Source organism: Electrophorus electricus, chromosome 3 (genome assembly GCF_013358815.1).
Source record: "Electrophorus electricus isolate fEleEle1 chromosome 3, fEleEle1.pri, whole genome shotgun sequence".
Taxonomy (NCBI): domain Eukaryota; kingdom Metazoa; phylum Chordata; class Actinopteri; order Gymnotiformes; family Gymnotidae; genus Electrophorus; species Electrophorus electricus.
The window spans coordinates 14,096,115-14,121,188 of record NC_049537.1 but is presented as its reverse complement, the minus strand read 5'-3'; the positions used below and the strand labels follow the sequence as shown (position 1 = coordinate 14,121,188).

General features: G+C 43.5%; 1 protein-coding gene across 8 annotated transcripts in view; it reads right to left on the bottom strand.

Annotated features, from left to right (window-relative positions):
- cacna2d2a (calcium channel, voltage-dependent, alpha 2/delta subunit 2a) overlaps positions 1-25,074 on the bottom strand; it is a 144,656-nt gene that overhangs the window by 53,196 nt on the left and 66,386 nt on the right. For 4 of the 8 annotated variants that reach the window (XM_027000624.2, XM_027000625.2, XM_027000626.2 and 1 more), the window contains 2 exons: positions 4,745-4,789; positions 1,549-1,596 (listed from right to left, as the gene is read on the bottom strand). In XM_027000624.2, the coding sequence (XP_026856425.1) occupies positions 1,549-1,596; positions 4,745-4,789 (93 nt within the window). The remainder of the gene's footprint in view (positions 1-1,548; positions 1,597-4,744; positions 4,790-25,074) is intronic. The other 4 variants (XM_027000627.2, XM_027000628.2, XM_027000630.2 and 1 more) reach the window with 1 other exon arrangement.

The window sequence follows — 25,074 nt, the reverse complement described above, 5'->3', positions numbered from 1 at the left end:
TCAAATAATATTTTATTTTCACTACAAAGGAACATCTTACATGTGTATGTGTTACATACCCCCCTGCTGATGTCAGTTCACTGTTGCTGGGCTATTTATTATTTCCGTGTGCCTTGTTTTGGGGAATGCCGTACAGAAAGCAGATGTTTGTGACTTTGCATAAATAACGTTATGCTCTTGGACCGCCGACAACTTAATCAATTAGTGGTGAAGCAATTTCACCATCAGGTTTAATTGACGTTGAAAAGGAAAGGGCATATTTGGGTTTGGTTGCTATGGTTGCTTACTCAAAGTTGCAGTTGTGTTTGAGCAAGCAGAAGTAATGAGAAGGGTTGGCGAGCCAGGCTGCTGTCGAGGCCAGAACCACCTCGCCGTGGAATATGGGGGGGCTTTGGGTTTATGTTACAGGAACCTCCCGAGGTACTTTTGTTCTGGGCTGCAGTCACGGGACTTGAGAGATCCAGCCTTCAGACTAAAACCCTTAAGATGCAGTGAAAATCCCAGCATTCCTGGGCTTGGGGTGAGTCCCCAGCACCGCTGACGGATAGAAGAAGTGTGAGGGGTCAGCTGGTGTTGTTCTGTTGCACCCGCAGCCATGGGGGCCTTTGGGCCGGGCACTTAAACCCCCATCTGCTGCAGGGCTGCCACGGCGCAACTGAGTCTGAGTCAGCCTGCGGGCCTCCACACAGAACCATAAACAGTTCTTATCAGTTTCTGTCATAAAACCACCGCAGGAAGGAAAGCTATGTGCTTGGAATTCAAAACACCAAAGACCAAGCCACTGGCATTTGGGCATCCTGTATGGCTGCAAACTACTCATGTGCTCTAGTGGCATCAGTGAGTGACACAGTTTGTGGACTACCGAGGCTAGACTGCAGTGACTACTCAGATGGTTCTGAAGGCAGAATTAGGCATTGACTTCAAGCTGTGTGATTGTGACCATGTGCCATGCCAAAGAGTAACCATCAAGCACACAAGTGGCAAAAAAAAAGCTCTCTCCTCCAAAAGCAACTTTCATCCATCCGCCACGGGAGACTGAACTGTAAAGCCTAGGACAGCCTAATTAAAAAGCAGGCTTGGCTTGTAAAGTATTTCCCTGTTTAAGGCTGTAGCAAAAGTAGAAAATGGCACGCGCGGTTTCATTCCCAACTCCACCTGCCTGTCTGCCGTTTGTTTACCGCGAGAGACCAACTCGCTGCAGAAGAGATCAAAGCTCACCCCACTGAGCAAGGCACGGTAAGGCTGACGTGAACGGACACCATTCCGTTCACACTCACGCTCCCAGGAACGCACATACACACAGATTTCATATTCAGTTTAAACTCATTAATATTATTTTATTTAGTAGAAAGTCTATATTTTTATTATCTTAATAAGCACACCTTTAATATCTGATTTAATTATTTTTTAGATACATTTTAGTTATTGTTAATCAATTAATTGAAGTCACAAATTTATGCTTAAGGTAATTTCATGAGACTGGTTATTGGATTTAACATTAATTTATCATTAATGATTGTTTGTTCATTCTTACTTTACGGTACTTACAAAATTGCTGCCGGGCTTTAAAGGAAATATAACTTCACGGTATTGCACCTACAAAACACAGAGTCGACATTGTTACAGTAGTAGTGTCTTCCATTCTTTAACATCCTGAGCATCCAAGAGCTCCTGGGAAGTGATTGTGTCATCTCTATACACCAGAGGTACTTGAAGCAATACATGGGCATCAATCCCAGAGTTCCTCTGGATACTAGCAGGAAGTCTCAACACCTAGTTGAGGCAGGCTTATTAGACTAAGTAGTGAAGAGATGGGACTGGAGGCTGTTGAAGATGACAAGTTCTCTAGTGAATGGTAGGAGGGGTAGAGATAACCACTGCTGGGGAATGAGGGGAGGAGATAACGACTGCTAAGGGAGGAGGGGTGGAGGGAGGCAGAGGGCAGTGGAGAACAGCACTGAGGAGAACATGACTCAGGCTATGAGACAGGAGATGGGGAAGCACAGAGAGAAAAGAGGTGGAGAACTGTGATGTCATGCTGTGTGAGACCATGGGAGTCTATGACGGGTGACATGGAGCTGCAGGATCACGGGAAATGAGAAAGGCGATGTTCTGGTGGTCAACCAACAGTCTCCCGATCTAGAGGTGGAATGGAGATGTGGGAGAGGAGTGGAAGAAAGATAGCAGAATTGCCTGGACTGCTTTGAGGAGTTGGAGAGATTTTGTCCAAGGTTAGCCCAATCTAATGGGTATGTTTGTGTGTCTGGGTGTGTGTGTGTGTGTGTGTGTGTGCTCAAAGCAATCAACTTCACCATGCCCTCAAAGACTGTTTCACAGGCCAGTAGGGGGCAAGGTGGGGGTCATGAGGGTGTGTCGGTGGATGACGTCCCTTTGGCCTCCTTAATGATGAGCGATGTCGTCCAATTAGAGACGCAGACAGGCCCTGAAGGGGCCAGCCATTAATCACATGGCTGCTGCTGCTCCAAAGAACAAAACTCCCACTTTGATTTATGATTCCTCCATTCCTGCTGTTCCTTCCTCTCTCCCCCTGTTTCTGTCTCAGCTTCAGTCACACACAGCCTTTTCCTTGTGCTTGGCTGACTTTTGGAATCAATGCCTTTCTTGGGCAATGATAAATCAATCAGCATTGGCTGTGTTGGGAGATAAAAGGAGACTGTGACCTTTCATGCTCAGAGAGGAACACCATCACAGACCCTGAGGAACTGAGATGGTACAATAAATATATTACAAGACAGTAATAGTTCTAATTATCATGCATCACTTTTTGCTCCTTCTTTGAGACTACTAACTCACAACACTACAGGCGGTGCGGGTTCTGCCTCTAGTCTGTGGTGCACTGAAGAGACTGGTAACTTTTTACTTATACCAGACATATTTGATGACCACTGTGACCAGTCCTGTGCTGTACTCTTGTTTTAAAATATTGTTATGTCACAAAAGCTTTTAGAGTACCTGATGGACTTCAATCCCTCTTTTATAATCGAGTCATCACCATAACGAGGAAGTGGCTGTAGCACAGTGCTACCTAGACCACTACCTTGATCACTACCTAGACCACTAACTAGATCACCACATAGACCAGTACCTAGACCACTAACTAGATCACTACTTAAACCATAACCTAGACAACTTAGATCACAGCCTAGAGCACTACCAATCCATTACCAGGAAAAGATCCTATAATGATCACAACAAAAAGTGTCACTTTTTCATTATTTATATAAAATCATTTTTGATAACATAAAAAAAGTTTATTACTTTTCTTCATAGTAAGAGCACTACCACTAATGCAAAGAACAATTTTCTTTAGATATTAATCATTAAAAGACAACAATTAACACCATATGTTACAAGATTGTATGTGTTACTGTTTAAATTAAATATATGATGTCACAAAATTTTAAAAAAGAAAAGAAAAATATGTTGCGTGCTCAGGACATTCTGATATATTTTATTTTCATAAGAGGACTTTACAAACAAATATACTTTTTGAACACTAAGTATCACCTGAGTAAAAGAGTTTTTAGTTTTTTCAATAAATGATGAAGTAAATAAATAAACAGTTTGGATGAAAAATAAAAACCAGTGGTGGACCTTCCAGCCTTACTACAATTTTTTCTATAGCTGCTAAAACCAAAATGAACATGATCAAGCAGAGCAATCGGGAAAAGAAGACCCGGCTCGGTGGGGTGCCTGCCCCTGCTGCCTGACGTGATGCTGGGGCCTAATCCTGATGTGCTCTCCCTGCTGTGGCCCGTCCTGCCCTCTGGACTTGATTGGCTAGCTTTGGAACCATTTGCATATTCCACTCTCCCTCTTGCTGCAATGAAGAGGAACAGTTGGATGCCCCTGATCCCATCATGAGTTATAATTAGCAGCATAAACTAATGGTTAACCAAACTGTTCATAAACCTTTACTCTTTTTTTGGCATTCTTAACCTGTGTTATGATCATACTGGACTTCTTCCTTCCTGTACTCATGTTTAACATCCTATATACAGTATGTTTAAAATAAGGAGTCTATCATATCTTTATCAAGCTTTTAATATCTTGCCACATCTCAGATCACCTTAAAATTTCAAATTAAAATCCCACCATCTGGTGTCCCCCAGAGGAGGATGGGCCTCCTCTCAAGAGTTCCTTGTCATATCATCTCAGGTAGTTTTTCTTGCCCTTGTCAAGTTTGGCTTGCTCATTAGGAGCCTTGACCTGTAATTCTATAAAAATACTTTGTGTAAATGCCTGTTGTAATCAGGCTATGCAAAGACTGGAACTGAACTGAACTGAAGTGACCATAAAGTCGCCAGAAAGAACCAAAAGATATAGAAAGATTAGAGAAGTGTTTCAAGTTTAGAGATTCATATTATCTGAGGGAAGGGAACAAATTAGGGATCCATATTATCTGAAAGAAATTAACAGATTAGGGATCCATATTATTTGCAGAAAGAAAACAGATCAGGGATCCAAATTAGCTGCAGGAATGAAACAGATTAGGGATCCAGATTATCTGCAGGAAGGGACCAGATCAGGGATCCAAAGTATCTGGAGGGATTGAACAAATTAGGGATCTAGATTAGTTTCTGGAATGGAAACAAATGAGGGATCTATATTATTTGCAGGAAAGGGATTTGAGTGTCCCCACATTTTCCATTTGCAGCCTGGTCTACCACACAAACCAAACTGAGAGCCAATTAAACAAAACAAGTTAAAACAAGTTACTTACATATTCAGCATCCACCTTTGAGTCATAGTATTGTATGTCACTCTCCTAAAAAAAAACAAACAAACAAAAAAGGACTTATATAAACATTGTAATACTGAGAAGAAATATCAGTTAATTTGAAGTGATTAAAAATAACCTATTATGCATTTCCAGGTTTTGCCTTTTAGTGTGTTATATAGCTTGTTGTGCATATAAACAGTCTGCAAAGCTACAAAATCCAAACTCCTCGCCAGAGTGAGTAAAATCACTTTTTCTCTGCCTTGTTGGAATTTTGTCCATTTGCTTTGTTGCAAGGTGACACAATCATGCGACACTTTGCATATTGCCTGCCTACTTGACAAGCTTGGCATGCCCTCACACAACACATAGCAAGTAGAGGGCGGAAAGACTTTTTTCAGTTTGGTAGCTAGCCTTGTTGAGAAATAGCTGTGTTCTGCATCGTGAGGGAAAATCTGGCACTTCACGAAGGACTGCTTCAAAAACTGTGCGCAGTTCGATGGTGGATTTTCACATATTTTACACCTGGAGGACCAGGCAGTTCCAATTTTCTATGGCGCAGGTTCAGAACCTGTAAGTATGTATTATTATTTGTGGATTTGTAATGTTTAAACAAGGTAGCTGCTACAAGTGTGGAGTTGTTGGCTGTAGCATAAGATCAGTGCTCTGACCCAGTAGGCTGTAGGCTTCTCGGCTAACAAGGCTAACTTGACAACGAGCTAATCTTATTGTATTATAATGGTTTTGCTAATCAGCTGCAGGCCCTCTTTTATCAAAACCTGGGTGAAAATATGATGAATGTCACAATTAGTCCCTCCCAGATTCCATGTTCCATGTTTTCCCTGTCTTGTGTATTTTAGTTCCATGCCATAGTTTCGTTTTCTTCACCCCTCATTTGATTTTCCACACCTGTCCCTTCATGTATTTAAACCATTGTGCCCTTGGTCTTGGCTGTTCATTGTTTCTTTGAATACATTTGTTTATGTTTATTTGAATGGTTGTGTTTATTTGAATCTGTGTTCATGTGTTTAGTGAATATTTTTGAAAGCATGTCTCTGTATACCTGTAAGTTTGTACTTCGTGTATCCTAACCTTCCTGTTTCTTGGTGCCGGGTTTTCCTGATTCTTTGTCATAGTCTGCTTCCCTTGTTTGCCTTTGTGTACTTGTGTGTTTGTTTACTTGTGTGTTTGTGTACTTGTGTGTTTGTTTACTTGTGTGTTTATTGGCTCTGTGACCCTGGACTACCCTTACGACTACGACTCTGGATTTTCCCTTAATAAATCTCGCTGTTCTCTGCACATGCGTCCGCCTCTTTACCATTCACCGTTAAAAGGTGAAATATAGGGAAATATATTTTTTCGATCACTAGATGTCAAACAGTGTTCAAGTGTGGAGGTGGATTTATGATTAGAAGCTGTAATGTTACGGTCCTGATTCACCGTAGACTTCGGCTAATCAGCTAGCTAAGTATCTAATGCCCCCAGTTTGTTTACTTATGTATTGTGATGACTTCTGCCCACTTGTAGGCAATTGCATATCTGTTTGTGGGACCACTAACAGCTTGGAAACCACTGGACACTATAATGATTTCTAATGTCAAACACACCTGTGTATGGGCAGAACCACTCTGGCAATTGATCAATCAGAATAGAGCATGCAAGCTGACCAATCAATGCAAACTGGGCTCATCGTGAGTAGAGGTACTTGAAGACAAAGGGCCTTTAATGGAGTATTTCAGATGGAGGGCGAAATAAATTATACTGTATGAGCAAAAATTGTGTTTTTGGAACCCGAAATGAAATATGAATGAGCATAATAGGTCCTCTGTGAATATCAGTTTATACTCAATCAATGATTGACCTGCCAATCGGATCCTAAATCTGCAGTGCAAATGTAACGTCCATGTAACCGCACAGGTGTAAGAATGGAATGCAGTCCTCGCCTGCTCCTTGGCTTCATTGCTTGCTAATGAAAGTTTGCGGTAATGAAATAATGTCCCTGCCTCCAAGCTCCTCTCAGGAGACTGAGTCGGTAATCTGTCTTCATGCCGTTTATCGTTCACCGTGATTTCGGATGTGGTGCGGTACAGCGCATGTTTGCATAGTGAGAGATTTATTTTTGTTAAACAGATTAGCATTTGGAGATTGCGATGTTTTGGTGTGAAGCAGCAACCACTCCAGGTCAAACAAGGAACGTGCTCAGATGCGAAAAAGCATAAGAAATGACTGTGACCTTGCTGATTTGCTAGAGTTTTGGTTTCGAGATCAGGTTGGATATTATGGACATTAACTTTTGCTATGGGTAACAGACAACAATTGGTAGGTTCTCTGGAGTAGTACTGCATTATTTTTAATAGTGTAGTACTATTAAATAGTTTATAAACCCTTAATATATAGTCTATTTCTATCCAATTATTACTTCATGCTCAGTGTGAGCAGATTAGTCGAGTGTAGCTCAAAGCAGGTCACTGCAGCAATTTGGGTTGAATAGAAATTGCCGCCCACTACACAGATATGTTGGAATCTGTCCTCAAATATGAGACACTCTGGTTCTGGAGTGCGCGAAAAATACACCAGCCAACATTCTCTCTTGTCTCTGAAACGTCCTTGACACGATTTGTCTTCTATTTCCGCAGCAATTAGCACAAAATGTCAAACTATAAGAAAAAAAAGCAGAATTTCCTCAATCAAAAGAAAAGTCTTTTTAACATCAGACCCAGATGCGATGCGATTGGCTCTCTTAAGTACAGCGTGTAGTTGTCATGATGCCCAGCTCTCTGCCCAGGGAGGAGGCTGAGCCTTCTGTATTGGGCTTTGAGTGAAGGCTGAGAGTGGCATGTCCGTCCAGCCTCCGAGAAGCGCAGCACAGGCATACACAGGGCCTGCCTGCTGGGTGAGCTCTGCAGGAAGCCTTGCTCCCCTCTCCTCCAGCTATCCTTTCTTCACATTCCCACAGAGAGCAGCCTTTCAAGGGCAACGGCGCTCTGGATGGTTAACTGTGACGTGTGAGACTTGATTTTTTATATTTTGTATGAATCTCTCTCTCTCTCTCTCTCTCTCTCCCTCTCTCCAGATGCTCCTCTTGCTGTCACTGCAAACACACCAGCTTCTGATGTCACTGCTGATGACAGCAAGGAATAAGCCACTCATAAGGCCTCCATGAACACTCAGTGATCGGCCATTTCCATGAGTTTGACCCCCCCCCCCCCCCCAGTCCCTGACACACTCACATTAAGCTGCCCTGTCTGGATGTAGAGAAGGAGATGGAGCAAGGTAGGGTGAAGGGAGAGAGAGACAGGAAGAGATGAGGAGGGAGAGAGATGGAAGACTGAAAGCCACCAGCTGAAAGTCAGGAAAAAAGCTGCCCACCCCTGCCCAGCGTCTGGCCAAGAAGTACAGTCTGCCTCTCCTCTCACTAGCTTTTATCCCATTAGCCAAATGCACACACCAGCTCCCCACTGATCACACAAACATACACACACAGCACTTACTCCCACCCAGAGAGAGCAGCGATACAGTGGCGTGAAGCACACAGACACACACACAAACACACAGAGAGATGCTAGGAGATAATAAAGATAATAATAAAGGATGAAAATGATGAGACAGTGCTTGATAAAAAGACAGAAGACAATGGACAAATAAAGAGCAAGAGAGAAAGTAAGAAAGAGACAAAGAGATAGAGAGAGATTGCAGAGGATTTGAGTGTTTGCTGTTAATAGCACTTGTCTACACAGACTGGTCAGCAGTGCAGATGTTTTTTTGAGTCTGATGGGCTGCCATGTGCATGTGCATGTGCGTGTGTGTGTGTGTGTGTGTGTGTGTGTGTGTGTGTGTGTGTGTGTGTGTGTGTGTGTGTGTGTGTGTGTGTGCGCGTGTGTACACATGCCCATATGTGTCCGCTGTGCTGAGTGCTGACTCCACGTGTTTGTGTGTTTACTCCGCACCCATAACGACTCCCACAGTGTCCTCGCACTTCCTCTGCATGTGACGGCCTGCGCTGCACTGAATTCACATGGTGCTTCAGCATAGCCTGCTAGACAGCACATCAGACTGCAGCACTGTGTGTGTGTGTGTGTGTGTGCGTGTGGGTTGCGTTGTTTTTCTGAATCAATGCCTAAGCTAAATCCACTGAGGCACTGGAACACAAAGTCAGTGCAGTGCTAACAGGCCCCCTGTGTATCGCCCAGCGTGGCGCTAATTAATCAAATGCACTGAATCAGTGCAGATACCATCTTTTTGTGCAGCTGCTTGCTGGAATGATGTAAGCGAGTTCATGTGATAAAGATAAAAATGACTCAGCAAACACCGAGGACACATTGCAAAAGGGACAATCCTCAGTCGCTCTGCATAACTCCATGTCCCTGGGCTAGCAGAGCCATCTGCTGTGGCTGGTCTCTGTCTCTCTCTGCTAGTGTCACTCAGGGCTTTAATAAAACACCCGCTTACCCGCCTGAGCATATGCGCGCAGGCACACACCAACACACACACACACACACACACACACACACACACCTACCCTCAAATTCCTACAATTTATGTACAAATATGTGACAGAGCTTTATCTGTGAGTGAAATCGACCGTGTCATACAGACACTGCCCCTCCCTTCCCCCATCTCCACCAGACACTAACCAGATGAGGTCACGTGACCACCATGCTCCAGCCCTCACGCTTTGTATAGCTGGGGCTGCTGCAGGTTAGCTTGCACCGCCGTTGCCATAGTAACAGGTCCCTAATATGGATGTGTCCTAACTGTGGCTACTCTCTCTGTTACACAGGAGAGCAGATGAAGAGCCCACCCCTTCCCTATGCCTTACACAACTTCAAGCGTCCGTTTAAACCACACCACACACACCGCCTCCCCCTTCTTGCATTCATGCAGCTCTCCTGATAGGTTGGGACAGACTGACATTTAAATGGCAAATGATCTCTCTGTTACTTGTGGAGCCAGCTTTGATTTGTACACATATCTCCCTGAGACACACACACTAATTAGTTTATAATTACAGGGCACACACACACAGACACACACACACACACACACACACACACACACACATTCAAACATAAAACACATATGTGGCACATGAATGAACACACACACACACACACACACTGATTGCCTGAGCTGGTCTTTCTTTCAGAACAGGGCACTAAGGGCTTATCTCTGCAGGAGTATCAAGCTTTAGTAGCTGTCAAAGCTGCTTTTAGTTCTGGTTTAGATATTCAGCTGCCTTGCTGTAAGTTTGTAAGAATCTGAAGAACAAAGACATGGATCAACCACAGAGGGCAGGAAGTTAGAAAGAGACATTGTGTGTGTGTGTCTTTGTGCAGCATTTGTCCTAAATTTCCCAAACTGGAATGTGTAAGGCTTGTTTCCAGTCTTAACCCAACATATCAATTACAACTGGATGTGGACCACCCCACACACAAACAAACAGCCCTAATATTCATAGTTCAATTATAGTGTTCAACACAACATCTGTCTTCTGCAGAAGTCTTCAGTGTACAGCATCTTTAGTCATTGTTATAGAAGATGTAACAACTGTGCATTTGTTTATTTTATGATGTACTGATCAGAACTTGGCACCTACGATCTTTAAGCAGCCTGGTGATTAAGCTCAGCAGTGCATTTGAAGATGCACTCAGGCTTTCAGACTTCACTGATCTCCATCAGACAGTTTACAATGGATCTCTAATAGAAACTGACTTATTATCAAACATTCATTAGGCCTTACACTGGCCAGAGAAAGATAAAATGAGTGAGAGAATAAGAGAGAGAGATATTACAAAGACACAAAAGCTTACACCAAGTCACATCACCCCACTATCCTTCAGCCTGTCCTCTATGGAGATAGTATGAAGGGGTGGGTGGAGGAGAAAGAAAGAGAGAGCGGGAGAGAGAGAGAGTGATAGTGGGTGAGAGAGGGAGAGAGGGAAAGAGAGGGAGAGAGAGTGCAACTGGCAGTACAGGAATCACTATTTCTTTGGCTGTATGGTTTGTAATCCTGTCTGATGTGGTTACAAACACGGCCGCTGTCCAACAACTTCATGTCCCAGTTTCAGACAAACGCTGATAACAGAAATGTTAAGTCCAAATACAGTGATAGATACACAATTGTGCCATTTTGAATTATGGATAAGCCTCTTTGCAAAGTACATACAAAGATAAAATATTAAAGTTAAAATGTGGAGCTGCCAGAGTGGGGAATTAGCATTTTACAGCACAAGCTAAATACAAAAGTGTGCATGCTTTTCCCTCTTTATTTGAGTTGAGCACTTGTAGCCAGATTTACATGAGAGTGAGGCCATTTAGGTCTTCAGAGCTGATCTACAACCACCTGATCAACACCAGGCTATGTAAAGCAAGCGCGCCAGGCTGATTGACAGTTGGTGACTGCATTCCTGCAGGAATGTGCTGCCTTGTGAGCAGGAGGGATACAACCCTCCACAAACAGGTGCACGTGGGGCTGCCGGCGCTCGCGGGTTGGACTTGTGTGGGGGGTTGGGGCTAGAGTGGAGGAGAAGAAATCCAGAATCCATGGACAAGGTTGGGGGGGGGGGGGGGGATGGGTGAAAATGGGTGAAGAGACACAGACCGGCCCCCTCCCAGCGAAATGAGGCAAAGAGAGAGCAGGGCCGGGTGGGATTGGAGGACAGTGGGGCATGGGACACAAGGGGGAATGGGGTTAACGGGATGGTCACAGAACCCTGTGACCCAACAGCAGGAGATAGGGGAGCACTGGAGGATGGCAGTGCAGGGCAGGAGAGGGGAGGTCCCAAGAAGAACCTGCCCAGTCTGACAGAAGAGTGCAGGGGTGGAGGGATAGCTGGAGGGGAGAGGTCAAGGACGTGGGGGTGGTGCTGTGGTGCAAGAGGGAGGAGCCACACCAAGCTGGAGGAGAGGGGTGGAGAGTTGGGGGTGGAGACGGAGGCTCAGGTCACAGCAGGAGAAGAGGTCAAGTAGAGTGGGGGTTGTAACAGTTTGTAGCTCTGGTGAAAAGACTGTCCTCCTTTATGAAAGTAAGGCTACCAGCTGCACAGCTGTTTGGGAGATCTGGACGGACTCTTAAACTTGATATTGCATGTGTATATTATACATGTGTATATACACGTGTATATATACACGTGTATATATACACGTGTATATATGCAACTTGGCCAGCTTCAATGACAGAAGCTATATCAATAATAAAGTGACAAGCCAGAGTATCATGTTCACAGTTTCTGTGTTCCTGGGTTATGTTTATAGTGCCAGTTGAACAGATTGTGGCAGGGGTGAGTGTAATCCCTGCAAATGCTGGTGGCGTTCTGGAGGGCGTATGTCCTGTATGTGTCCTCTTGGGTTGGCACCTAGAATCCAGCGCTCGTCTCTGCATCGCTGATGATCCTCTGAAGAGCTGCGAGATCTGCAATGCAAGTGCCATACAACACTGCTATGCAGAATGTCAGGAAGCTTTCCGCCATGCAACCGCAAAAGGTCGTCAGGAGTTCTTGGGGCAGCTCAGCCGAATTTCCTCAGAAAGTATAGTCTCTGCTGTGCTCTCTTCACTACAGTGGTGATGGTTAGTGGCCCATGGTAGAAGCCACAGAGATGTGCAACCCCAGGAATTTAAGAATTTATCTCTGCCGTGTCTCCATTAATGGAAACTGGAGAAGAATCAGTTGTGTCTGGACCTCCATAAGATGACGATTAGCTCCTTCCGAGGTCTTAGAGGTGTTGAGTGTCTGATAGAGAGACCATCTCTGTTGGCTTTTACTTGCACGCGTATATTTTCTGCACTTCAACGCAGAATTTGAAAAAATAATGAGGACCTAGGGAATCTGTTAAGTATACTGCCATGGTCAAGATGAAAATGTGCCCATGTGGTGGCTGTTCCACCACCACCGATTCATTCACATACTAGCATGTGCCACGTCCACTGTGCTTGGCACCAAGTGGCTTCACCAGCCTGTCGCTTCATAGCTCAGAATCTGCCATTTTTCCACGTTCTTCCTCATCATGCAAGCCACGTCTGCATGAAGGCAAAAGTGCACATGCAATGTGAGATGTCACGCATGTGTGGACTTGTTGAACCTAGTAGGAGTGTCCAATACCAATAGGTTGGCTGCACATTACTGCAACAGGTTCACACAAACGCGCTTGGTAAAATATCGCAAATCAATATCTGGAATTGCAGCTGTGAATGTAATTTTAACAGCGTGGTGGTTTGAGAGCCACAATTTAAGTAGAACCCCCAACCCCAACCCCACCCTGCAAAATGACTAACGTCACCCCAGGCTGTTGTCATGGTTGCTATATTAGCTTCAGACACAGGCTACCTTTTCTGCTCCACCCTGTTGGGAAAAGACTTGGTGAGGGCCACCTACTCCTGCAGGTACCACAGAGGAGAGGAGGAAGCAGAGATTGCGAGAGGGAGGATGATGTGCAGAAGGAGAGAAGGAGGGATCTCACCGAGCAATTAAGCCAACACATCGTATGAAATATCTTAAGAAAATGAAAGTGAAAATATTGTCAGTGTAAGGAAAACATTCAGTATTTCTCTCCAAGAATAATTTAGTTTTTCTGACAATTTCTGTTTTGTAAGTTGTACGTTTTGAAGCGAAACCTTACGAAGTGATCGTGAAGCTGACAGGTTATTTTACTCCCTTCAAGCATCTTTTTCGCACTGAATGATTTATAGGAAATATGTCATTAAGGATCCCGTTAGGAATCCTGATAATGGTTGTAATGTGTAATTAAAGACACAGCTGTTCCAATTTGATAATTTTTATTATTTTTCTAGTGGCTTTCAATAAGAAGTTGATTTACTGTTCGAATACTTGTGCCATCTGAGGGAGGGTATATCCTAAAACGAAAGCAGTAGCTCAGCAGGAACGCCGGATTACAAGATGGAATCGTGAAAAGGCTGTAAACAATAATGCTGGCATGGAAAAGGGGCGGAGCAGACCATGGCAGAGTCCAATCTGTTCAATGGGCATGTACCAAGGAGAGATTGGGCGGAACCACCACGGAGCTCTCCCTTGTCGCAATACCAGAATTCCAATACAACAGCGTCCCAAATGGCAGAGGCAGGACAGGGTTTTCGTCGATCAAAAAATTTTCCCCTACTTGTGTTTTGTTGTTATTTCAAAATCCATTCCTAAAAGATCCCAAATGGAATTTCAACATCCGGATCTTACGCGCTATAGCTCCGTTAAAGCCTATTAGGAAACGCGCATTAAAACACTTCTGTTTATCGTTTTCAGACCTACTGGAGCGGGGCGCATGGCGAGGGCCCGAGGGTGCAGCTCGCTCATCAGCCGACGACCCTGATCCCGGGGCTTTTGCGCGATTACAGAGCACTCGAGCCCTGCGCAGATGTTCATTTGTATGCCAATAAACAGCTACACGGATGGATTAAAAAGCTAAAATAGGCAGGGCCAATTTGGGGGCGGCGTTCGCCATGCGCGTCGGCGCGCCACACAGACATGTCTCACTGCTTATCAACGAGAAGCCAGGCTAGCAGGCTAAAAGTAGCAGGAACCGCAGCCAAAGGGGGTGGGGGTGGGGGTGGGGGGTTGTCGGAGTCAATATGAGTGATTAATAAACGGAAATCTTTTTAAATGTCTCTTAATATGCATGCTTTGTTGCATGTATGAAATCCTATTTTCTTTACTTTTACTTTTATATACAATGGCGAATAAAGTCAGGTGAAAGGCAAGATAAAAGAAAATTATCTTAGGAGGCATGAGCTGCTTCGCCCTGAAGTATGTGTGTGAAGTATATCATCACAGCTAAAAAAGGCCAAATCAGTTTATGTTTGGGAATGATCCACAGAGGCTGTCCCACTGCACTCTTGGTAATGTGATTCCTTATTGTCTGATAGGGTTCCACTGAAAGCTCAATATTTGGCCACAGATAACATCACAGCAGTGCACGGACATGCTGCCTGCACATGTACATGTGAACACAAAGCAAACATACATGTACGCTCACGCACACACTCACACCCACTCTCTAACCAGCCTAATCTGATATAGATGTGTGAGGCAAGAATAGAAAGCTTTAACAAACAAGATAAACATGCCATAACTATATTAACACTATCACAGAGATTAGATGGAAGAAGGCTCGAATAGTGGAACTCTTCATTTTTTCTTGTCCTCTGTTTCCCTCTATATCTCTCTCTGTCTCTCTCTCTCTCTCTCTCTCTCTCTCTTGCTCCAGATCACGTCTGACATTCGTCCTTTCCTTTTTCTCTCCCCTGCATCTCCCCATCTCTCTCCCTCTTGTCTCTCTGAAGGAGTGCTTGTCTGCATGGCAGCGGCCATGCCTCTCCAGGGCCGGAGTGGCCAATCAACAATCAGCAGCAGGCTGCCAGAAGCATGTTATTTGCGACCCCTCTAATCATTCCCATCGAATGGCACCAAAGTCCCTCAAAACAGGCAACAACCATTAAGGAGGCATGTGTCAGCCAAGGACACAAGTGAAAATGAAAGAGAATAAGAGAGACAGAGAAAGAGGGAGAGAGACAGAGAGAGAGGGAGAGAGATGGAGAGAGGGAGAGAGAGAGAGAGCGTGAAGGGGGGGGGGGACACAAACGCATCCACAGTCAAAAAGAAAATGGACATTGATCAGTATCATTTACAGCAGACATAACTAAGTGTCATAAACACAAGGAATTATCTAAAATGTGTGTCACAAAAATGTCTGGGTATATATTCATGAGTGATTGGTGCTGAAAAGGGCTATTCAAATCCTACCTTCTCTCGCCTGGAGTTCATTAACATATCTGACAGTTTCATAACTATAGACAATGAAAAGCATTTTTTTGGGGGATGAGTAAAACAGAAATACATTTAAAATATCTTATTAGAGTTTTAATTCATGTGCAACCAAATATCATACTATATTGTTATGTAATATATTGACTATTTTGTAATCTGTGATGGGTTTCATAGTATCTTTTATCCAACAATATACACTATCATTATTTATTAAAATTCAAAAATCAAGCCTTGGTGAGTTTTGAGTAACGTTTGTTGAAGGATGCAGTTGATCGTATGTGGCAATTAGTTTCACTCGAAAGTAATGATGAATTTGCAGTCAGCCAGATTAAAAGGTGTAATTCATTTTACAAAGTTCATACATTAGTCTAACTCACAGCATTAGAAGCCAATGGCAGTTGCATTGGCAGTATTGAATGTTAAAAATATGGAATCTTCATTCATATTGCAGAATTGCTGTATCATTGCACTATTAGACATTTAACACCACTTGTGCAAATACCTGGCTTAAGGTAAAATAGCTAAAATTAAACACTGGAATGTATGCAGTGTAGGTTTGTGTGTGTTTCTTGTATGTGTGCACGTGTGCGAGTATTCGTGTGGCTCTGGCATGTATATTTGTGTGTGTGTATTTGTGTTTGTGTGTGTGTGCGTGTGTCTGTGGTTCTGGTAGTTATTTGTGTGTTCATCGTACTGGACCCCATTTCCCAAAATCATTGTTTTAAGATCATCTTAAAAGAGAGAGAATTTTAATTGTGACACTCCCTCTACCATTTAAAGATCTTTTTTTTTACAATGCTTTTGGGCAACCCAGCACAGTTCATTTATAAAGCTCTATTAAAGCCTTAAAGCCTTAAAGTCAACCAAAAATGCTGGAGTGGAATACAATGTGTCTGCCTACCCCCCCCCCCCCCCCCCAACTTTTACTCGAGCCCATCACTTCATTTAATACCACCCTCTCAGTGCGCTCTTAGAGCCGGCACACACACACACACACACACACATAGAAACGCACACACACAGATACCCGGAATCCTTCACGAGGCGGCGTGGGGGTGTGGGTGCTGGTGTGTGATGAGATGGCTCTCTGTCCTCTGGAGCATGGCAGGGTGGATTTGGTTCCATATCGATCCCCCAGCCAGGGGCGCAGGGATCGATGGTGGGGTTTTAGACACGGGGGAGCACCCATGCTCCAGAGAGCCGATAGACCCCAGGGGCCACATCCACATGGAGCCCCAGAGAGTCTCGTAATCCCCGAAAGCCATGGTCTGATCCAGATAAATCACCCCGAGATGGCCACATCTGTGCCTCTTTTTAAAAAACACGGGCTGTGGAGCCGAATTCGTTTTCATGCCTCAGTGTATACAGTGCTTCTTTCTTCCTTTCCTCTTCCACATACTTGTTGAGCTGATTTGTACCTCTGTCTCCCTGTCTGTGTCTACTGTGTGTCCCTCTCTGATTTAATCTGTCTGTGCCTACTGTGTGTCCCTCTCTGATTTAGTCTGTCTGTGTCTACTGTGTGTCCCTCTCTGATTTAGTCAGTCTGTGTCTACTGTGTGTCCCTCTCTGATTTAGTCTGTCTGTGCCTACTGTGTGTCCCTCTCTGATTTACTCTCCTAGTCTGTGTGCATCGTCCGGTTTAGCTCTGTAGCTGAGAAATGATTTATTTCAAGCTTATCGCACCTAAAGGAGCTCTCAGGACGCTCCATTAACACCCTCAGGCCATGAATGAAGGAAAAATGTGTTGATAACAGAGAGATGGAGAGAGAGAGAAAGAGAGCGAGAGGGCTGACAATTTGAGTGATTAGTAGGAAGTTTAACACGTGTGATTGGCCTTTTAGAGAGAGAGATAGACAGAGAAAGCGAGAGAACCAGAGAGAGAGAGAGAGAGAGAGAGAAAGGGAGCAATGAGACAGAATGGGCAAGAAAGGAACAAAGTGAGAAAGAAACACCAGAGGGATAGAGTGAGGATGAGAGAGAGAGGCCAGACAGAGTCAGAGGGATCTGGAGGGAAGAGGTGAACCCTTAAGGAGAGACACTTAAGCAAATTACAGCTAGTGCTACAATCAGGAAGCTCAAATTACCAAACCTGACAGGTCACCAAGGCAACTACTAGAGCCAACAAAACAGGTGTGTGTTCCAGTACAAGTGTATGTCTCTGAGAACGTATGTGTTTTTGTGCGTATGTGTAGATTTGTGAGTATATATGATGATGTGAGTGTGTGTGCATATGTGTGCATGCGCATGCATGTATTTGTGTTTTTGTAAGTGGGTGTGTGTGGATGTGGGGTTGACAAGTCATGACCTCACACAAAAGACAACAGTTCTCCCAATGTTAGTCATTTCCTTCTCTTTTGTGTTTTTTTGACACACACACACACACACACACACACACACACACACACACACACACACACACACACAAACACCCACCCTGAAATTCCTTATTTATGTACAAATTTGTGCACACATAAAATAAGTAATTTTTAATCAATTAATCTATTAATTTCTTTGTGATCACTATTTTTATTTGTACTTAGTTACAAATATTTGTTACAAATTTGTTTGTTACAAAAGTTGAATTTACTTTTACTGTTAATTCAGTAACATTTTAAAGGCCAAACTTTTAGATGTTTTATTCGATTAGTTTTTCCAACAAACCCTCATTACATCTCCCTAAATAAGTTCTATTGGATGGAAACCTTTCAGAGTGCCATCTGTTTATTTCACACTGGCTAAGATCTGGACCAATTACAATATTCTACAATACAGCTATTTTAACCACAGTATTTTAACCAGTATAAAACACAATTCAGTGTTTCATCATTATGAATTTATGTGTTATTTATAACACAAAAAATCACAATCATACTGTTGTCATATTCTGTTATAATACTTTTTTATCTGTGGTACTTGAGCAGTTTGCCTGAGAGACTTTACTTTCACTCAAGCTAAATTTATTTTTGTGACACAATTTGGGACGTCATCTTTGTCTCCCATTATTATTGCATAATAATATGTAAACAAATGTGTCTTCCTGCAGGAGTACACTGGTGCAAGATGGCTGCTGCCTCTTGTCAGGGTTTTTTTTATCTTGTTTTTTACTGGCTGATGGTTTGTTTGTTTTTGAATATTCATTATCTGGCGTAGGGACTTTCTCTGTGGCTCAGAAGTCTGTTCACTGCTGGTTGAGCACCTAATGATTACTTAACTGGATAGTTTCTCTCAGAGGGCAGATTGAAATTATATTAGCATGTTTTCATTTATTAATAAAAATGGACATATGTTGTTTGTTTATATTCATTTGACTTTATTTAGTGACTTCTAAATAAGGTTTAGAGAAGATGGGACACAGAGTAACCTCACCATCATTTGATTCCAAAAGTTACAATGCCTTACATTGACTCAGATTATAATATAATAATAATTTATAATAACCTTAGGCTATATAGTATTTAATCTTATAGTATTATAGTATTTATTTGACAAAACCACATGATGCAATATTACTTATTCATATATATATATATATATATATACATACATATATATATATATATATATATATATATATATATATATATATATATATAATGTATAATTATACATATACATATACAATTATACATATACATAATGTATAATCATGTATAATCACACACTATTTTTTATTTCATTTTCCATCTTTTCATATTTATGTTATGAAAAAACAAAGCAAAACCTAGTCTCAGTCTTGTCTTTGTGTCATTTGCGGTCTTGGTTTTAGTCTCAATTTTGACTCGAACCTAACTACTAAAAATCTTGGTATTGGACTACACCACTAGTCATTCAGAAACCTAGCAATTAATTTGCAATGATCAATAATTCTGCACAGGGCTTAACATAATGCAATGCCAAAAAAGAACCTCGAAATTAATGTTTGCCACTGGATCCCTACAGAATATCTGGTCAATAATTATTTCAAGATAATATGCTGCTCATTTTGAGCATAAGGATATTATGTGTAAACAACAGCTATTACTACATAATCTATAAACGAAATTGCACATTGATGGCCCACTTGAACCAAACAACATGCATGTTAAAACATGGTCCACGTTAAAGCATGGCCTAATCTGGTCCTCTTGAAAACAAGTATAAGTGCTGTTACCACCGTGACCACGTTCATGCTTCTGCCATCAGATTGCGACTGTATGGTCTGCTATGCCCCAGGATGGACGGAGCAGCCAGGCTTCTAAACATGTGCAGGAGAAGCTTGGGTGGACCCCTTGAAAAGAGACCTCGCTCGATTGCCGGCTGCTTGAGGCTTTCTCAGGCTGCCAGAGAGGCTGCGCTTGGTGCCCACCTGGGCCAATTACCTCAAACAAAGGCTTCATTACACACACGGCTGCAGAGATGAGCTGAAGCTGTAGTTCTCCCTCCAGCCACCAGGGGGTGATGCACTGGAGGTACGGAAGTGTCAAGTGTCAGAGGAAGCTGTGTGAAATGTAACAAGCAGGAAGCAGGGGTGTTCAAGGCGAACATTTATTCCTAAGTGTGCGTCATGTATTTACTGATGAGGTCTTAAAAGAGTAGAATGGAGCGCCGAGAGCCAAGGAGAAAATGAATGCAATGCCATATTACCATCATGTAATATGCAAGCATGAAATGACAGAGAAGTGTGTGCATCGCATGTATTATGAAGAAATGGCAAGAGAATTGTTAGACAATAATGTAGCCCACTGCACACACACACACACACACACACACACACACACACATACACACGCATACACATATATACACACATGCATACACATACACATACACATACACACACACATGCATGCTTGTCTTATGATGAAAGGCTTGATTGATTACAGAATGATGATTACAGTAAATGGCCTGGAAGATGGTTCCTTTACTCGTTGCCTCTCCCTGTCTCTCTCTCTCTCTCTCTCTCTCTCTCTCTCTCTCTCTCTCTCTCTCTCTCTCTCTCTCTCACACACACACACACACACACATTCTCTCTCTAGCTTTATTTCTCTTTCCCCCTCTCTCAACCCATCTGTGGAGTGCCTCTCTTCTCTCCCCTAATGGCACAGCTATTAGCGCTAATGCATTTCAAACATACAGCAGCTGCCACACTCGCATAGAAGGAGTGTCTCTCTCCCTCTCTCCTGCTGTCTCTCTTCCTCTCTCTCCATCTCTGCTGCCATATCTTTTGCTCCCTCTCTCCTGTCATATCTCTCTCTCTCCAACTCTCCTGCCATCTCTCTCTTCTTCATGCCCTTCTCCCCCATTCTTTCTTCCACATGCTTCTCTCCTTCTCACAGCTAAGAGCTGTGGCTGATTGTGGAGGTGGCTACAGTAGAGCTGGATAAAGTAGAGCTCACTATAATGGAGCTGACTACAGTGGAGCTGGCTACAGTAGAGCTGGCTACAGTAGAGGTGACTACAGTGAGGCTGGCTACAGTAGAGATGACTACAGTGGAGCTGGCTACAGTAGAGGTGACTACAGTGAAGCTGGCTACAGTAGAGATGACTACAGTGGAGCTGGCTACAGTAGAGGTGACTACAGTGGAGCTGGCTACAGTTGAGATGACTACAGTGGAGCTGGCTGCAGTAGAGGTGGCTACAGTGGAGCTGGCTACAGTAGAGATGACTACAGTGGAGCTGGCTACAGTAGAGGTGACTACAGTGGAGCTGACTACAGTAGAGCTGGCTACAGTGGAGCTGGCTACAGTAGAGCTGGCTACAGTAGAGGTGACTACAGTGAAGCTGGCTACAGTAGAGATGACTACAGTGGAGCTGGCTACAGTGGAGCTGGCTACAGTAGAGGTGACTACAGTGGAGCTGGCTACAGTAGAGATGACTACAGTGGAGCTGGCTGCAGTAGAGGTGGCTACAGTGGAGCTGGCTACAGTACAGATGACTACAGTGGAGCTGGCTACAGTAGAGGTGACTACAGTGGAGCTGGCTACAAACGTATGCAAACATATCTGTGGCATGAGCCACCACACTTTAAATCCAGATAACAGAATGAAAGCAGGACAAATCAGAAAGGCCACAGATGCATCTCCGATGCAGCCAAATTGATTAAAACGCATTGGATGGCTTCACCTTGCACCGGACATATTACTGGAACAAATCACTAAAACAACCTAAGTGGCTTTTTAGATCCCAAATTATTGTTTCCGTGTTTCACATACTGAAGACGAGCAAAAAGCCCCTGGAATAAGCAGGAAGTGAAGATGCCTACATTACAGGCTTGGCAGAGCAGCGGCAGACGAGCATCTGCCGATGTCTGTAGGTCATACAGGATTTGTAGTCACATAGTAAACACAACAATTTTATTTAAGATTATGTTAATTTGTCCATTTGCCTCAAATGGGTGGAGCTGTACATACACAAAAGGCTCATGGCCTTATATGATTAACTTAGTAGGCTCTAGAGATGAATACAGCTAAAACAACATAATACTACTGCCCTCTGCAGACATAGTCTTTGTAGATTCAATTGATACTGGATTGAGTTGCAATGGGCAAACTGGAGTAATGCTGCAAAGCAACAAATAAATACAAATACATACTCTCCAAACTGTGGTTTACTGCTACCTCTACAATAAAGCACTGAGCTAATACACAATACTACAATGGTAAACGTGGAACTTACCTCGAGGTGATAAAAGAATTTTTATTTTTATATCAGCATTGAGGCTAACTTAAGAGTTTATCAACAGAAAAACAGGTCACAAACCAAATCTGACGGTGTGACGCACCCAAATGACCTTGGAAAAAATAAGACGCAATAAACCACTTTAATATCGATTTCACACGCTGTTGCATTTGGACAGAGTGAAAAAGGGCCTTGGGGAGATACCGAGATCTCCTCAGCCACATGGAGCCCTTGCTGCCCAGTTGCAACTCTCGGGCAGGAACAGTCTGGTCAGGACACACGTTACGACAACTGGCCAGCCTACACGTTGCAGTGACTGCCCAGCACACACATTGCAATGCTGGACAGCATATGCATTACAATGACTGCCCAACATATACATTACATTGTTGGTCAGCATACGTGTTACGATCTGCCCAGCACATGCATTGTGTTGTCTGGTCGGCTTGCGCACGCACATGTATACATGATATACGTGAATGCTGGTCAACACACGTCCTATGACGGCAGGCCAGCACTCACATTGCAATAGCTGCTCAGCACATTACAATGGCTGGCTGTCATACATCTTATGTTGGGTGGATGTGAGAACAGCTAGGACAAGCAGGCACAAAGAAATACATACTGCATGGGAGAAAAAGGTTCACAAGATTCATTACAGATTACCACTTACAATCCAATTACAATTTGTAAGATCCATTACAAATCACAGGCAATGCTAAAATTGTGATTGATTTTGCTAGGGCCATGAGTTTTATGGTATCTGTGTAGATGGAAATAATGTGTTATTAGGAGGTGTTAGTAGTAGTAGTCTATACTTTGTAATTATAAACTGTAATTATTAAATTGTAATATGAACTTATTCTTTTATGGTCACCAACAATCCCTGAAACATTAGAAAACTGTAGCCATGACCAGGATAGTGTTTGCCGTTCCACCTGCTTTGCCTTTCTTTAGTGTTAACTGTGTATGTGTGTGTGTGGCTGATGCAGTTCCCTGCCAGAGGGCGAAGGGGAAAAAAAATTATGACCTGTGGGGACTTAAGGGTGAGCAGCTCGGGCAGTCGCTAAGGCAACAGCTGGCAGTCAAGGAGTGTGGCTAATAACACCTTTGTTACTGTGGTGCACAGATCAGGCAGGTTGTGGACACACACCCCTACATACACACACACACACACACACACACACACACACACACACACACACACACACACACACACACACACACACACACAAACACGCACACACAAATGCACACGGACACTTTTCACGTATCTCTGTGATCTATTACCCCCCACCAGAACACTTTTCACAGTTTGCATGGAGGCCTAATCTAATTATGTGTCAGTCAGCAGTCTTTAGCTTTAAAGAGTTTAAAAATTGAACACAGCGAAACCCCCCCAACACATACACACACACGAACCCCCGACCCCCCACCACAAGCACACACATGAAACCCCCACACCCCCCACACACACACAGACAAAGAGAGGAGGATGTGCGCCACCTCTTCCTCTCGTCTGCTGTGAAGGTGCTGAAATGGTTTTGGTGCAGGCCCCCTTGGTGCTTCATTACCTGAGCTAATTATAAAGGCAAATGAAATCAGTCTGAGATACATTATTAATGCCCGCACTACCATTAGGATTCATTTGCAGTGTTTGCAACAATATGACATTTTCAAACTGTTTTCATGGTTGATTAGAAACGAGGGCTGATAACGGGGAGGAGAGAGGCAGACGGAGAGAGAGAGACTGAAGAGAGAGGAGTGCAAGAGAGAAGGGAACAAAGAGAGAATGAGGTGGAGCGAAAGGGACAATGTGTCTTAAACGATCAGCACTGGAGGATGAGGAGGGACTGAATGAGTGAGCGGCATGATGAAGAAGACCAGACGAGCGAGAGACAGAGGTCAGGTGTTGGTCTGTGCCTCATAAGATGGTGGGTTAACCTCTGGCAAATCAGCAGAGGATGAAGAGATGTGACTGTGCCTGGGTGTGTTTGCCCCCCCCCCATGTGTGTGTGTGTGTTTGTGTGTTTGTGTGCACTGTGAGCCTATGTTCTGTGAGTGCTCAGTTCCAGAGCCCCAGGGGCGTGCCGTCTGGGCTCTATGGCTGCCCACCCGAGGCAGCCTGTGTGTGGGGCGATAGGCAGCCACCCACACCCCAAACCCCTCCTCCCCTCCCCACACCCTGTGACAACAGTGGTTAAGCAGGCATGAACAGTGATGGGCCCTCTCACTGAGGAGGGCTCATAATTATTAGTTTTAGAGTCTTTTCTCGAATATCCCGTGGGAGCCGCGGGGTTAAAATTCCATTTGTAGGAAGCGTAGCATGACAGCAAGCACGGTCTCCCTGGAGACAGTCGACACTGTGTGGCAGAGTGAGTGTGTGTGTGCATGTGTATGTGTGTGTGTGTGTGTGAGAGAGAGAGAGAGAGAGAGAGAGAGAGAGAGAAAGAGAGTATGTGCGAGAGTATGTGCGTGTGTATGAGAGTGTGTGTGTGAAAGAGAAAGAGTGTGTGTGTGTGTGTGTGTATGGTGGATTTATCTGTTACCATTTTTGTTGCATGGGTTTTTTCGTATGGATTTCTGAGCATGTATCTGTACATAGTCACTCGAGTACAGAAGTTGTGGTGTGCTAAAAATAAACACACCAGTCTCAATGATGGTGTAGCCATTGTCCCCAGGACCCAGTCAATTCCATTCATATACTTCTTAGCAAACTGTCTGTGTCATTACTTATTATTGACTGTGACAAACACTGTACAGTTTATCAAAGACACTGATCCGTAAATTATGCAGATTCCGAAAGGACAAAACTCATTAAAAATCTATGCATTTTTATGCTCATTAAAAAAATGGACACATTTTTTATCATGAGGTATTAGTTTTGTTGTTGTATCCAAAAAT